Raw genomic sequence first — 16792 nt, 5'->3', positions numbered from 1 at the left:
CCCCGTGTGCCCAGTGTTTCTGCGCATGCGCGCGGCGAGACCTGGAAACGGGTCAGGGACATTACAGTACCTCATTGATGCGCCTGCGCACTGCAAAGCTTTCTGGGAAATGTAGTTTCTACTGCCTGGCGAGCTGCTGTGGGGCTCGCGACCTGCTGGGAAATGTAGTTTCCGGCTGAGGTGGGCCTGGCCGCGGTTAAGAGGGCGCCGAGGCAGGCGCGCGGCGGGCAGGCCTGGAGGGGGCGGGTCCGCGCGGGCTTCGGAGGCGCCCGCACTGCCTGAGGAGAGGAGGTCACGGCGTAAAGCTGCAGCTACCGCCACTGCCGCTTCTGCAAGGTCTCAGGGACGGGCTGCAGCCATGTCCTATTGCCGGCAGGAAGGTAGGGAGGGCGGGCTGCCATGGAGACCGGCCTACGAGGGCCTGCGGGAGACACGCGGGCCCCGGCGCCCCGCTACCACGCCGCAGGCGCGGGCCACCCGAGGCGCGGCCCGGTTGCCCACCCTGGGACACTCGGAGGCGGGCAGGCTGGGGGGTCGCCACTCGTGTTTTGCGAATGAGAAAACCGAAGCTCTCGGGGGAACGGGACTGGTCCAAGGTCACAGTGAAGCCCGAACCCTGACCTCAGAGGGGCCTGTGCGTGGGAAGTCGTAAACTAGGCCGGGTTGGGGCACGGGAAATGCCGAGCACGTTGCGTGTGGCTCGTAACTGGGAATGTATGTTAATTATTACTACCGCTCCTGCCATACCCCACGTGTTGCCATTTTGCACGCGCCTTTAAAAGGCGGGTCCCGAAAAGTTGCTACTGGGGGTAGCGTGTGCTGTGCTGGGGTGCTAGGAGTTGTGCTAGGAGTTCTACTAACGGGAATGTTTTTGAGCCCCCTGCTACCTATCAGGCACTGTTCAAGGAAACTTACGTGGCTTGTCTCATTGATCTCGCTGCGCCCTTTGTAAGTCAGACTCTGTTACTGGTCACATTTTACTGAAGAGTAAAGTCTGACACAGGAGACTTGGCTAAAGCCACTCAGCCAGCAAATCGTGGAACCGGGGTTTGAGCCTGGGCATTGTGACCCCAGAACAGCCTTTTCCAATCTAGTGCCCAGTGGATTGCAGGGAGAACCCTGCCTACCTCCCACCCCAAAGTTGAGCTCCAACCACCTAATGCTTCCTTGATGTTACTCTACCCAAGAGCTCAGAAGTACCCAAGCCACAGGTCGGAGGGCCTCCCCACACACTGCCACAAACTGACTCCTTGGCCCTAAGCTCCTACCTAACCCCTCCAGGCCCTGGTTTCCAGTGTTGTAAAATGAGATGTTGGGCTTCACTGATACAGCAAATATTCATGAAGCATCTTCTCTGCTCCAGAGAAGGGGGATGGATGGTTATAAAGCTACAGAGAGAGTTGGAAGTCACCCAGAAATTCTTTGGTGAATACTCCAGCTCCATCAGTTAATTCAAGCAATCTGAAGCCCAGAGAAGGAGGTGGCCTACCTTAGTTACACATCCAGTTAGGAGCATAGCTCAGCCTAAAATGCTGAGCCTTTTCCCTAGTAGCCCTGTCTGCTTCTAGAACCTCTCCTCCTCTGGGTTGTAAAGCCATAAGACTCACTCTTTAATGAGTACTATTATATTTCCGCTGATTACTACTTAATGTGTGCCGTAAGCAAAAGTCCTCTGCCCTCACCACTGTTGTTTTTAATTTCAAGTCTCTCTCTAATTTACTTCATTTAGCAAATAATTTTTGAGCCTTTGGGTATAATGAGGCTGTGCTGATAAACAAAACCCTCCTTCTCTTTGAGGATTTACAGGAGGCAGTTTTCTCTGGAAAGGGAGGCTAGGTCCATCTGCCTTCAAAACATGGAGCCCTTATCTTTTCCTGGTTCAAAGATCTCTCTTAGGAGATGAGTGAGAATTGAAAGCACTCACTTATAGGCCTTCCTTAGTATTTATCTTATCCATACCACTGTCCCCCTAAGAAGTCCCTAACATTTTTTTTTTTTTTTTTTGCCCACTGATCCTTTATGCTTCCCATAGGATTTTTTAAAAAATGATCCCAAACTCCTTACCGTATCAGAGCTTATGTGATCTGGCCCTGTCTGCCTTTCCAGCCTGGTCTCTTCCCACCTTTTTGTTGCCCAGCCTCTAACCTCTTCGCTATACCCTTGGTTTGGTATATCCTGCCTTCACCTCTTCCATGGCTGACTCCTCATCCTTTAAAATTTAGCCTCCTGACCCTTTGTGTCTTTCACATCCTGAACTCTCTGAAATTACCTTTTTTATTTTTTGCCATCTTCCTGCCTGTCTTCTCCCACTAAGCTGAGAGCATCAGATGGGCTGTGGAATCCCCAGCATCTGGCACAGGGCCTGGTGTACAATGGGTGCCCAAATCTTTATTGAATCATGCGTGTACCTGCCCTCTGTCCTGAGTGAATCACTTGCCTGTGCAAGTTTATTTCAGGGGTCCACCTGCTACCCAGCCTTCAGGTTAAACTCCTTGGTTTGGCATTCGAGGGCTCTCATCCTGGCTCCCTGGCCTTGGGCTAGCCACACTTCTGTGTGTCAGCACCATAGTGTTTCTTTCTTAGTTTCCTCTTTCTAATGCAGAGCCTGCCCACTTGTGTTTAGTCAACATTTATAAAGCACATGTGATGTGCCAGCCATTGGGCATATAGTGGTGAGCAATGTGACACATTCTCTGCCTTCCTGGCATGGTGGAAGAGATTGCCATTAAAACATCACCAGACCAATGCATGATTACAGACTGTCATAAGTGACATGAAGGGAAAGCCCAGCATGCTATGATCATTTAGTGAACGGCTCTGTGCGGTCTGAGAAGGCTTCCTGAGGCTTCAGAGATCCTTTTAAATGCCACTTTTCTTAAGAAAACCTTTTGCAGTCTTCAATGTGTGTGAGCGAACGCTACTTAAAACCCTCCTTTTGCACTCCAGGCTTTGCCCAGGATGGTCCCTTCTGGAATGTCTATTCCCTCCTTCCCTCCCTGAAGTTCTTTGTCAGGGACAAAGGTAGGATCCCTCCCCTTCCGTCTTCTCCACTGGATGCCTGTGTCGTATTCATCTGTGACCACCAGGTACTACCACAGAGCTGGAGCTAAGGAAGGTTTGTTGAGCTAAACTTCTAACACTTGCATTCTTCTTACACTCTGTCTGAAAGCTATTTGTGTGTTCTTCACAGATACTTGATTCTGTACGCGGGAGTTATATCTTTCAAAGGGGTTAGATTCTAAACATGAAAGTCCTCAGCAGTCAGATTTATCAAACTCTTAGAAACCCCTTACTTTACTCACTCAAAGTACACCACAGGCACCACTCCCTCTGGCTTTAGATCTCTTTCTTGGGTTGAGTGTCAGAAAGTAGTGGTTGGAATTGTATCACAGGTGTATTGAATCAGCTTAGCCAAAAATGAAAGAAGACAAGTCCGTAGTGCAGGTTGCCATTCTCAAACATGATCCTGGTGAGTCAGCATCCATGGGAGACAAGAAACTGCTTCCTCTGCAGGACACACGGGCATTCCTTCTGGGGTGGATATGCTGAGAGATTCTTGCCTGTAAAGATCTTCCCCTTTCATGGGGGAAATCAAACTACTCATCCAAGGGATTTTTTGGTCTTGCTCACTTAATGGTGATAACCATTCTGTCTTCCTGCTTTCTGCTGGGACTGGGTGACAGAGCAGGAGTAGCGTCATCTCGGACAAACACTGGCACTTTAAGTTCCAGCTCCCTTTCTAGCCTCATGCATTTCAAGGAAATCACTTCTAACTACAAGCAGCCAGGAAGAGCAGACAGTAAAACACAGATAAGACACCTCAGTCATAGAGGGAGGTGGGGGAAAGTCTCTTGGGTAACTGCCAAACTTCACCCTCATACAGTGGACCCCAGTAAAACTGTGGGCCTTAATAAGAACATTCCTTTCCCTTCAGGTGCACTAAGATAGGGAAGCTAAAAGCAGTCCTGGGGGGGATATGCCTGCAGCTGCAGAAAGATGTGTGGAAACAGACATACAACTCTGCCTCCCAGATGAGCACAATAAAGAGACACAGAAGCAGTCCAAGCCTCTGATAAACTCTCTCACCCTGAATCCTTAAAAACTCTTAGTCTGTAAGAGAATGTGGCTCTGACCTAACTCAGCCAGCAGCCCACCTCAGGTTTGTTTAAAATAAACCTGTCCCTGTTGACTGAAAAGCCACCGTTCGTGTTTCTCTCCTCTTTCTTTAATTCTTACACTAGGGTCTTCATGCCGTAATCCAGAGTTGTTTCTCCATTCACTTTTTTCAACAAATATTGAACACCCACTTTGTCATTGGCACTATTCTGGGCTTTCAGGATACTGCAATGAACAGAATAGACAAAAATCGCTGCCTCTGAGGAGCTGACATTCCAGTGGGGGCATCAAGTGGTAAACATACATAGTATGTTGGGTGAAGAAAAGCACTTTGGGGAAAGATAAAAAAGCAGGATAAGGGAGATGGGCAGTGGTCAGGGACGGTGGCATGTGAGCAGGAAGTGAAAGCCGGGAGAAATCGCTGTGAGGGTACCTGAGGGAAGGGAAAGTGCTCCTGGAGGACAGAATACCCTGTGCAAAAGCCAGAGGTAGGCATGTGCTCAGCATGTTCAAGTAAAAGAGGTCAGCATGGCTGGAGTGGAGGGAATGATGGTGGGAGATGGGGTCCAAGAGGTGAGAGATGCAGCTCTTTCTGGATATATTTGAAGATCGAGCCATTCTAATATGCTGATGGAGATGTGAGAGAAAGACGGGTTGGGGTGGCTCTACCAAAAGTAAAACTAAACAGCTGAGGGTGGAAGGTGTTTTGGTATCCGACTGCTCAGTCAGTTCTGTTCTCAGCCCCACCCTGAAGTCCTGTTCACAGAGTAACCCCTCGGGCCTCCAGTTCCCCACTCTGACCAAGGTTCTGGGGTGGGGACTGAATTGATTCTGGGGGACCTCCTCCTTGTGCACTTTGGGTTCAGCTTTCTTCACTGGTTAAGTCAGAGAGCACTCGACCATCAGCTCTCCCATTTCCAAGATATTATTGACATCTCTGAGCCTGTGATTGTCTCTTTTCCTGGCCACGTACCCTTTAAAACTTACTGTTGAGTGGGATTCTAGCTAACAGCAGAAACACATTTCACCTCCCCAACCATGTGAGGTAGGTCAGTGAAGCTGGTGGTAAGGCCTGATTTCTGAGGCCCAGAGGGTACCTGAACTCACACAGTGGGAAGTGCTTAAGTCCAGCTTTGAACTCCAGTTCTCAGACTCTCTGTGATATTGAAGCCACTGTGAGCCAGAAGGTTTAACATAGTTATCCACCTCCTTCAGAACATGCATATTCAACTGCTTTTAAAGCTTATCTTAGAAATAAAAACACAAGCACTTTTAATTTTATTTTTCTGGAGAAATTGCTGAGAAATGTCATAAGAACTACTTGTCTAGCTGATTGTCCCACTGGTTGGCATCTTATGACTAGTCTGACCAGTTCTTTCTTTCACACTTAGATTTGTTAGGAATAGGTAAGCCTTGTCCTTGCATCGGTTCTTGAATTGAGTTTTAAATGTTCCAGAAAGCAGAGGCCCTCCAGGACAGGCATGCAATGGACAGTTTGCAGGAGACACACTCTGGATCTTTCAGACCAGAGTTCCTGTTCTGCCTTCATTTACTGCATGTCTTTTGGTCCGTTTCTCAGCTCCTGTGGTTTCTGTAAAATGGAGATAAAGTAATACCCACCAGTGAACTCACAGATATAATAAAACACATTGCATGGGACAAAAATGTATAAAAGATGCAGCTATTACTGTTCTACCTTCAATCCAGTGTGACTGTGCTGCAAGGGAAAATGTCCAGGAAGGCACATGTGAGGACTTGGCCCAGTGGGAGGGACCTGGAATTCTCAGTGGGATTGTGCTAGGCTGGTGTTTCCTAACCTGGCTGTGTATCAGTCACCTGTGAAGCCCGTGAGCTACATGGATGTGGCAGAGAGCTCGGTTCAGCTTTTCTTGGGTGAGGCCTGGTCTCTCTATGTATGGCAAACCCCAGGAAGGCCTCATACTTTACCACATTTGGACCCTTTGCTTTTTGTGCCTATGGCTGGGCCTCACCATTGGGCTGTGCTGAGCTGCCATCTTGGTCAACAAAACTGCCAGAGCTGAGTTGCGAAATTTGCATCAGCTCATTGTACTTAGCGTTCACCATTTTTACAGATTGCTTTTGAGTATTTTGGAAACTGGCCAGAATTACCAAGATTACTAGGTACTTTAACAAGTCCTGGCTGCCTGGTCCAAAAGCTTTCCCAAGTCAGCCACAGGGGAAAAGCAGTCTTCTGTTGGATGACATGCAAGGTGTTGTGGCAGAGACCATCTCTGGGAGCAGAAACCTCCAGTGTGTTGGGGGTCCTGGCCCTGTGTGTGCTGAGGGTTTTTTGTTGTTACTCTGTCCTAGCGTAAGAGACCCTGTGCAGTGTGGGCATGGCGTAAGGCACTAAAGTGCCCTCCCTCTGTCCCCTGAACTGTCCTTCTCACTGGAGATGTCGCTCAGTTTTTGTTGTCACTGCCCCCTGCCTTCCAGAAGCCTCTTCCTTAATTACATCAGTCCAAGCATGGGCCCAAGCCTTTTTCCTTGCTTTCCCCTCAGCATACCTGTGACCGAACTTTTCTAAATATAAAGAGAAAACAAAAAGTATAAAGTAATCAGAGATGCCTGCAGCTTTCACAGAGCCACGTTTCTGCAGGTCAGGCCTCTGTGCCCACAGTAGCCGCTCACTCAGAGCCACGCACTTTTGGCCATAGCTGAAGAAGTCTTCTTAAATGCATAGCACCTCCTATCCCCTTCCAGATGAGGGTCCCTGTACCCCAGATCTCCTGGGATCAGAACGCATGGTCAGTTGCTCTGTAGAATTTGTCATTCATCTTCACCAGGAAGGTACAAGAAAGATCTTGTTTGTTTACTTGGCAAACATTTCACTTGATTCTAAGCTTTTTGAGGCAGGGGTTGGGTCAGATTTTATTGTGTTTATTCATTGCCCAAGGTGCACAAGCTCTCAGGCAGTGCCTAGTCATGCTAAGTGCTCAGTGTCAGCTATCATTATTCTTGTGCAGATGTTGGTGCGGGGCAGTATGGGTGTGTAGAAAGGATCTCCAACAGTGTAGACTTCAAAGAATCCTGTCCTGTGTGGCCCAGCAAGTCACTACTCAGAGCCTCAGGCTCACCACCATTAAAAGGGGGTGCTGCCACCTCCCTCTCAGGGTGGCGATAGGATGGAGGAATGAACTCACACGGAGGACCAAGAGATGGACTGGCTCTGTCTGTTCTCTGGGTACTGCTGGAGAAACTGATGATCCACCATGCAGCGTAGGGTACTGAGGACAAGGTGCTTCTTGCCCACAATGAGAATATCTGACGCATACCTGTGGTGTGGTTAGCTGATGCCCGAAGTTTTTAGGAAGGTGAGGTAAAGTGTTGACAGCTACAAGGTGTAGTGGAGAGGGCTGTAAGGACCTACCTTCTGCTTACATAGCCACTCAGCCTTGGTTTTCTCCTGTACTCAATGGGGGCTGAGCGTGATAATACTTCATAGGGGGTCACTGTAAGGCAGTTAATGCACCCACCCTGGTTTGGCCAGGACTGATATGCTTTTCTGTGCTCACCCAGCCTCCAGTGAGGAGAAGCTCCTAATATAAAATGCATTTGACTCTCACTGGTCTGTTTTCCTGTAGTCTCAGACCTTCCGGCAGCCAGGCCCCAGGGTGAGGGCTCTGGTTTTGAACAAGGTGCTCTGCACTTTAGGCCTGCTGACTTTCCCATGCTGGTCCTCACAGGACCACAGTCCTGACCCTAACCACTGTGGGGTTTGTCCTAAAAAAATCAACTGCAGATGGTCACAGTTAAAAAGATCTGAGAAGTGCTTTTCCTCCTGTCCCCCTCCAGTTGTTATCCTTGTTGGGAAATGGTCCCCAGGCCTCTCGGACTGTGGGGAATGGAAGGGCTGCAGTGTTCCTCACCTTCATGACCCTTTCTTCTTCCGGCCACGATTAGGAGCCCTGAGGCCTAGTGGGGGTGCTGACTGTGGGCACTCTCAGACTGCCCGTGTCCTCAGCCTTTCAGAGGCAGGGGCCTGTGGGTACATCAGCTGTGTGGGCTGTAGTGATCTGTAGGCTGAGGACCCACATCACTGCACACTCACTTTGCCAGTGTGCTCAGTCTTCCTCCAACTTTTTATGCATTCTGAACCCTGTGGGTAAGCCCCTAGGACACTTTCTTGAGTGCTTTTTTTCCTGCCCTGCCCCTCATCCATCCCCTTTTGTTTCCTACCTGTAGCATATGAGAGCAGTTTGATGGTCACCTCACGTAGGGATGGCATATGGGACAGTCTTCAAACTTGGTTTGTATGGCGACTGCTTTGGGTTTAAAGCTGACTCACTGCTCTTGAATGAAACATTTCTTCCTGTGTTCTCCAAACACTAGGGAAGGATCGAATCATATTTGTAACCAAAGAAGATCATGAAACTCCAAGCAATGCAGAACTGGTGGCTGATGACCCCAATGATCCATACGAGGAGCACGGTGAGTGACATGGGGCCTCCCACATCAGGGCACTGGGGGGAACCTCAGTGTTCTTAATTCCTTTCCCATGTTTTCCTAGCCAAGGCCGAGTTTTCAGGTATCTATTCTCAGCCATAGACTATCTCTGAGGGCAGTGGTTTATCTTCCTTGGAGGTTTGAGGGACTGTGCTTGCCAACCTTGTTCTGATGTACTTCCCTGGCACAACAGTTAAGTTTTGGGAGAGGGTGTTAGTAGATTCCAGCAGTTATAGGTAGGTTAAGGTGACAGGGCTTGTGCTCAGACAAGTTGCCAGACTGAATTCTGCCACATCTAGCAACTTGATTAGCAAGTAGACAGTCATGTACCTTGTTCTGTAAGGTTGGTGAAGTCCCTGCTACTCTCTAACTGCTCCAGCAAGCACCTTACATGAAAAGGTCACTTGACATAGACAGCTTTCCAGCAGCAGGATTCAACTAACCTAGTCAGAGCTGTTGCACACTCCTTGGTTAATGGCTGAATATAACAGTGGTTGCTTAGGCCTAGGACATTGTTCCAAAAGTTTTGGGCTGCTAAACTCACTAGATACTTACTACTGCAGCCTGTGTGCGGTGGATGTGTGTGTGCGGTATCCATGAACAATCTACGTATTGTACAGTACTCAGTTCACCAATCAAAAACCACTTCTAGTGTCCATGATGACAACTAACCTTCTAGTGCTAATTGGTAATTGAAGAGCATGAAGCAGCCGCATCGGGAATATGGGTTCCTGATTGGAATTTCTCAAATGCTAACTGATGTGTCTATTCCTTCTGTAGGACCCTTTACTTGTTGCCCTGACTGATCCTAGGGGTCAAAGCATAAAGTATATATCCAGCACCCAGTGGGAGCAGCGGGAAATGCAGACATTATGCAAAGTGTTAGCATTCTGAGAAAGACACCTGCAAGGGTAATCTTGATCAGGACTTACATGTCAATTCTAGTACCTTGCTTATCTTTAGATCCATATTAAGCACATTTCATTAATTGATCAAGACTATGGAGGCCTGCAGTACAAGTTGGGCCTTGTTTTGTTTGCCTCACAGTGTTATTAAAAACTGAATGTATCTGCCTTTAGACTGGGCTGCTCCCTCCAGATCCCACCATTCTTTACTGTCCCTGTTGTTTTTTTACCTGCTTCTGTCACTTGCAATGTGTCTGCTTGGATTGTAGGTATCCCATATGATGCATTTAGCTTTGCAGCCCCTTATAGTGATACTTTGTACAAAGCAGCATATAAAACACAAAGAACTCTGGGACCCAGGTTTCAACCTCTTAACTGCAAAATTACTAAGTGGGCCAAGTAAGTCACCATTTTATGCCATCTACCTGCCTTCCAGCACCCAGCTGTGCAGCTGAGATGGTGCTTGTAATAGCTAAGAGTACCAAGAAAAAAAGGTGGCAGAAGTAATTTTCCTAGAATCAAAACATCAAGAGGGCCTTAAAGATCATCGGATCCAATGAGAAAACTGGGGACCCAGGAGGGGGCGGAGACAGACTCAGCCAGAGACTGGAACCTCAGGCCTTAGACTGCATGTTTGACAACACACTGCATCTGAGCTTTATGTAACATGCCAAAGGTACCCTCTGTGTGGATTTATATTGTGTTCCTGAAATGCAGATTGGCACCATGTGCTTTGTGAGGAAGTATCTCATTCCAGCTCACCTGCCCCTAAGAAATAATGAAATAAGGACTCCTGGAGACCTAGGATATAATTTTTTTTGTTATTTTTGATCAACCACCTGGTCAATTTGCACTGGGTTGTAATTTTTAAATGTCAGTATTATCTCTTGGAAACTGGTTATGCAGGTTTGTGAGCAGATTTGAAACTCCAGGGGGTAGCATTTGCAAATGTTTTTCCAACACTGAGGTCCCTGTCAAGAAGCAGTGAGATGTAGGGGAAGGGGCATGGCTCTGGGAATCCTGCCAGCTCAGTCTGCAGTCCTCACTTGGACCATGAGCCCCAGAGACTGCGTGTGCAAACTGGGGTTAGTAGCACCCACTGCAGAAGGTTGTCAGAAGGCTTATGTGAGTTACCAAGCATAACTTAATGCAGGAGAACTTGATCTGCAACTGCTGATGGTCCTGGAGGTCTGCTGCCTGCTAAGGGGGCAGCACTAGTTGGCATCGTCCATGCTATCCCCATTTTACAAGTAAAGGACAGGAATAGCTACAGCAGATCCATTGGTCAGTGGAGCTTCCCAAGCTGGAACTGAGAGGCAGGCGGGGTTTCGTCTAGAACTTTGGACATTAGTGCAGTGCGCCAGGCCTCGGTATTGCCCTGGAGTGAAGAATCATGTGTAATTTCACAGGACATTTTAGAGGCTCTCTTAGAAAGTACTTTCAGTCTCTTAATAAGACTCATGTAAGAAACTTCTATATGAATGATATGTCTGTCGCAAAGCTGAAAATGAAGCCATCATTTTGAGAGCATTTTGGAAAACCAAGAAATACTATTTAGATGTGAATAAAGTTCAGTGATAAGAAAAGGTATAAAAGTCAAAAGTAAGAGGCCTATTAATAATAGTGAAAATGAAAACCCATTTATAACCTTGTTTCCTCCCCAACACATATGTGCAGTTTAACAGTTTGGTTGATTTTCACAAGAATGCACTCACACTAATGGTAGGCCACCAGCTTCTCATTGTGCCGCATGTCTTGGACATCTTTCCTCATCAGTACATAAGGAGCAACCTCCTCCTCTTCACCACTCCCCAGGCTATGCTGAGCTTCTGAGAGCAGCTGCAGGGCAAGCCGGGTTCAAGGGGCAGGGAGCATGGGGGGTGGGGTGGTCCTGACCATCCATATGAGTGGGGGGATTAGAAAGAGATCAATACCTCGGTTCCTTAAAGTGTTTGGGCTTTCAAAAAGCTCTTCACTAACCATTCAAGTGATCTCCTCCTCTTTGGGTTAGATGGGTCCCGGTATTTAATTCTTGGAGCACAGCCTCAGAGCACTGGGAGGTGGCTTAGAATAGACTAATGTCACACATGGAGAAAGATGTCATTGGTGGCTTCTCTCCCAGCTGGGCCAAGGAATGCTGGATATGTGCTAGGCTTTAAATGTAATCCAAATCGAGGTGTGGGTCCATAGGCAACAATAGTTCCTGTTTTGCACCACCTGAGTAGCCTGTGAGGACTGGACTAGTTTTGTATTTTCTGAAACTTTAGAGAACATCTCTCACATTGTCCTTGCTTATCTTCCTGTTCTAGGATTGATACTGCCAAATGGAAACATTAACTGGAACTGCCCATGCCTTGGGGGAATGGCCAGCGGTCCCTGTGGAGAACAGTTTAAGTCAGCCTTTTCCTGCTTCCACTATAGCACGGAGGAGATCAAGGGGTCAGACTGTGTAGACCAGTTCCGGGCCATGCAGGAATGCATGCAGAAATACCCAGACCTCTATCCCCAAGAGGATGAGGATGAGGAAGAGGAAAGGGAGAAGAAGCCAGCAGAACAAGTAGAAGAAACAGCTCCCACTGAGGCCACTGCAACCAAAGAAGAGGAGGGGTCAAGTTAATGAAGGCCACAAGGCACTGGGCTCCAGTCCTTTTGGAGTGGACCTTTTGCAAAAAGGCCTTGTTGTCACCTTCCAGGAAAGTGTCTTTCCCTCTGTTGTCCTGTGCACTGTAATATACAAAATAACTTATTTTGATGATCAGGGGTCTTGACCTCTTGACATATACACTGAAAAAAATGGGGGTTGTATGTATGTGTGTCCTACCTAAACCTGTAGCTGCCACTTTTGAATTCCCTTCTCAGATTGCCCTGAATTTTGCCACTTTTAAATAACGTGCTGAATAAGCTCAGCAACTAAAAACCATTACCCAGGAAGGTTTCTTGTGAGTGAGCTGATTTATTCTGATTCATTATATTCCTTTTGGTAGATTTGATACCCCTTGGGGAAAATAATACAAGTATAGAAACAAAAACATATTCTCTTAAAAATGCTGGGGTGGGGCCATATCTACTAGCAGAGGCCAGATGGTCAGATACGATTTCTGCAAACCCATCTTGACATTGAGTATGTGAAGGGGTACTGCACTTCATTCCTGATACATTTTGGTTTCCATGTTGGTGTTAAGCTCCTGGTTTTCTGTGTTTAGACGGTGAAGATTTGGACCCTCGCATTCACAGTCCCTTTCTAAGTGAAGGGAGAGGCTGGCTTGGCTGTTCCTTGTTATTCCGAAAGCCCTGGTTTGGGGCCCATGTTCACACTGGCTCTCAGTCTGGCCAGGTGCAATGTTCTTGAGAGGTGGGGACCTAATTATTACCAGAGTAGCAGCAAGAGAGGGAACATTGTGAATTAAGTATTCAATTAAAAGGAAACATGATTTCTACCTGATTTTGAATGTGTCCTTTGTTTTCACTAGTTAAAAATGTTTTCAATATAAAAAAGTATAAATTATGAACAATTCAATTGAAATTCCTCTGGAAAGATATTGGTAAACCAATTAGTCTGTTAAAATTTTCTGTGTTGAGTTCAAAGGAAGCTCACTTTTTTGTATGTGAGCAGATTCCTTCACACAGACATTGCAGTTAGTCTGTGAGGTGGGGAAGGCTCTTGCTGTTTGAAAATAGATTAACTTGCCTAAGGTAACTGTGACAGTTTTCAGGCTGTGGCATAGTAATGCCTCATTTGTCTCAAATGTGTTATTTATGTAAAAAATTACCTTAAAACTTAGTAGCTTGAAACAAGGAATCTGGGCATGCCTTACCTGGGTTCTCTGGCTCAGTGTCTCATGAGGCTGTGATACTTGCAGTCATCTCAAGGTCTGCCAGGCCTTTCAAGATCACTCAAAGTGGTTTCTGGGAGGGTTCAGTGGGTTGAATTTTGTGGGTTGTGGATTGAGGTCTCAATGCCTTACTGGCTGTTGGCCAGACACCTCCTTCAGTTCCTTGCCACATGGCCCTTGCCTTAAAGGGTCAGCTCACAACATGGGAGGTGGCTTCCATCAGAGCAAGCAAGAGAGCAAGCTGGAAGCCAGAGGCTTTTCATCACCTAATCTCAAAACTGGCATTCCATAACTTTACCATAGTCTGTTAGAAGTGAGACACAGCCCACACTCGAGAGGGACACAAGGACATGAGTAACAGGAAGCTGCCTGCCACACTAGAGAATGAGGCACCACTATGTTAAAGCTTGAAAGCTTAAAGGCATGTTTAAAATGCAAGGATTTGTGGTTCAGAGGTGTATGGAGGTAGAGAACTGCTTTCTATATCCAGAGCTTTTTAAAACCTTGCTTGATTAGGAGCTAAGAACCTGGAGCTGGCCAAGTATGGAAGACGTGACAGACCCTAATGACTTCTTTTAACAGAGTTTTGCACATTTAAAAACCATATTTCTTTCGTTAAAATTTTGGTCATAATCAAGGTGTTACTGTTTTGTGACCATGTCATGTACCCCATTTATTTGATGCATTCACAGACCTACAGTTCCAAGCCTTAGGGTCATAGAGTGAGTCATTCATGGTACTGCCCATGAAGCTACAATCTAGCCAGGAAGTCAACATTTACTAGAAAGCAGAAAGGAATGGATGAGTGTTACATAATGGTGCTGGATTTTCAGGGCTGGGTTCTTCCAGCCATGGTAACTTACAGCAGAGATTCTCAAACTGTCTGTCCAACGCGACTTGGGTTAGACAAAAGGTTCCATCCTTTTCCACTTTTCAGTGGAAAAACAAATTGGTGATAAGGAATTGGCACTGTATAAGCAGTTGGAAGTGGGTGGAGATTATGCTTTACTACAAGGGGTTTGGATAATTCATATTTAAGTTGCTGTGTATCTTTAAATGTAAGAACACCAACAGATCAAAGAGTTAATGATTCAGATAAATGCAGGTTGATGATTTTTAAAGAACAGCAATAATTGAAACAAAGGGCTGCTCAAAAAAACACTGACTTGGGAATGCAATTACTAACACACTGCTTTATGTCTCTTTCGTTTTGTTTTGTTTTGTTTTAGGAATTCGCTCTGTCGTACAGGCTGGAGTGCAGTGGCGTAATCATGGCTCACTGTAGGCTCAACCTCTTGGGCTCAAGCAATCCTCCTGCCTTAGCCTACCAAAGGCTGGAATACTTGGCCTGTTTTGTATTTTTATGATATAGGCAAGTGCAGCATATCAACCAAGCTTCTTAATAGAGGACTACAGTCTAGTCCTTAGTTCTAGGACTGTACAGATTTTAACTTATTTATGTATTTATTTTAGAAACAGGCTCTCGCTCTGTTGCCCAGGCTGGAGTGCAGTGGCACAATCATAGCTCACTGCAGCCCTGGACTCCTGGGCTCAAATGATCCTCCCACCTCAGCCTCCCAAGAAGCTGGGACTATAGGTGTGCTCCACCATGACTGGCTAAGTTTTTATTTTTATTTTTGTAGAGATAGGGTTTCACTATGTTGCCCAGGCTAGTCTCAAACTCCTGGCCTCAAGCAATTCTCCTGCCTCAGCCTCTGAAAACACTGTGATTACAGGTGTAAGCCATCATGCCCAGCAGAGACTCATTTTCACATAAGGGCTGCTTTCTTGTAGTTTTGAGACATTATGGGTTACTAAAATATTATGAAGTTAAAATCTGAAGTCTTTGATATAAAATGGCTTAGTAATTGCACATGAACAGGCTGGCTACAGTTAAAGCAGCTCTTAGATTTTCATAGTGGAGCCAGAAAAGCAGAAATTTCATTCCTTGCATTTTTCATGAAATAAGTAGCCCAAGGTTATATTGTTAATGGATAAGATTATTGTGAGGGATAACTCAAATGAGAAATGATGTTGCTGTCTTTGAGAGTCGGGGATTTTGGTGTGGGAGAAATGAATAAAGATGTAAAATTGATAAAGTGTAGTAAAATCCCTAAGTTCACAGTTTGAGTTTGGATTATCAATGTAAACTCAATGTATTTTTTTAAATAAGACTTTTTAATTTTTCCATGGAAAATGCCTAGAAATAAGTCCAAACCCAGTAGTAATGCATTTCACTACTACCCATATTGTGGTCTCCACCATTTTTATTAAATGGTCCCAAGACGTCTTCAAGTCTGAGAGACATGTACACGATGAGCTTGGAACTTCTTATACTGGGAAGTGTGGATGCTATGCTATCAAACCTACAAGGGTCGTGTCAAAAAACTCAGGACAGATTGAACAGACTCCTATTTGGCAAACACAGGACAGTCTGATCATCAGAAAGGATAATAATTGCAATATACTGAAATACATTAAGTATGTTTAAATCCACGAGCTCCTAATGCTGCAGAGATAACTCAGGTCATGTTGGATAGTGCTGGGAAACATAGTGAAATGGTGACAACCAAGACTGCCCCAAATACTTGGGATGCATGGACACCCTTTCAAAAGACATATCAACCTATCATGATGTATGTGCTGTATTTGGACCTGATTCAAACAAACTTATGAATATATATATATATATATATATATATATGGAAAATGTGAACATTGAATGCAATGTATCTAATACTGTTAAATTTTCAAGTACGGTAATGCCACTGTGATTATGTTTAAAAAGGAAAATCCCTATATTTCATAGAAATATATTGAATTTTGTTGATGAAGTTATATTACTAATGGGATTTGTTTCAACATAAGGTGAAGAAGTCGCAGGTATAGAAAAAAGAAGATTGGCCATAAGTTCATGACTTTTGAAGCAGGGTAAAGAATGCAAAGCTAATATTATACTATCCTTTCTGTTTTGTGTGTATTTCAAGTTTTTCTATAATAAAAAGTTTAAACCTTGGAAAGAGATACCATAAACAGGGTAAGAAACAGTGGCAAACTCAGAGAAGGTATTTGTAGCACATATGATTGGCAAGAGATTAATATATAGAATATCTAAATGGACTCCTAATAATAAAACTACAGATAACCCATAGGAAAATGGGCAAAAGACATGAACAGACTATTCACAGAAAATGAAACAAGAATGTTTAACATGCATTTGGAAATATATTTATCCTCATTATTAATCAAGGAAATACAAAATAGAAAATAAAACAAGTTACAATTTCAAACTTACCAAATTCGGAAAATGAAAAACGTTGATTACAGTGTTGGCTAAGATGAAAACTCTTACACATTGCTGGTGTGGGAGGTAAATTTATAAAACTATTTGGAAAACAATGTAGCATAAATGAATGTGAATAAACACAGGCATAATTTAGGAACAAGCAAATTCTGTGGTATGGACCATAG

The 16792-nt window shown here is 45.3% G+C and overlaps 1 protein-coding gene across 2 annotated transcripts; it reads left to right on the top strand.

Moving 5' to 3' along the window:
• The first annotated feature begins 173 nt into the window (after nt 1-173).
• CHCHD4 (coiled-coil-helix-coiled-coil-helix domain containing 4) lies at nt 174-12930 on the top strand. Of its 2 annotated transcripts, none has more exons than XM_005571673.3 (3): nt 174-380; nt 8470-8568; nt 11798-12930. In XM_005571673.3, exons 1-3 carry the CDS (start codon nt 359-361, stop codon nt 12103-12105), a joined length of 429 nt encoding a protein of 142 aa, XP_005571730.1. In that variant the 5' UTR covers nt 174-358; the 3' UTR covers nt 12106-12930. The 2 variants fall into 2 exon arrangements, with proteins under 2 accessions (XP_005571730.1, XP_005571729.1); XM_005571672.5 differs by lacking the exon at nt 174-380 and adding an exon at nt 3053-3115.
• Nucleotides 12931-16792: the final 3862 nt, after the last annotated feature.

Source organism: Macaca fascicularis, chromosome 2 (genome assembly GCF_037993035.2).
Source record: "Macaca fascicularis isolate 582-1 chromosome 2, T2T-MFA8v1.1".
Classification (NCBI taxonomy): Eukaryota; Metazoa; Chordata; class Mammalia; order Primates; family Cercopithecidae; genus Macaca; species Macaca fascicularis.
The sequence above is the reverse complement of the archived record's forward strand: the minus strand, read 5'-3'. Positions and strand labels throughout refer to the sequence as shown.

What these genes read in the sequence shown, in the direction of transcription:
- CHCHD4 (XM_005571672.5), top strand. Translation starts at nt 3,055, where the DNA reads ATGCCTGTGTCGTATTCATCTGTGACCACCAGGTACTACCACAGAGCT. An exon ending in CAGAGCTGGAGCTAAGGAAG is followed by an intron (nt 3,116 to 8,469) that starts GTTTGTTGAGCT and finishes TCCAAACACTAG; the next exon opens with GGAAGGATCGAATCATATTT. An exon ending in TGATCCATACGAGGAGCACG is followed by an intron (nt 8,569 to 11,797) that starts GTGAGTGACATG and finishes TTCCTGTTCTAG; the next exon opens with GATTGATACTGCCAAATGGA.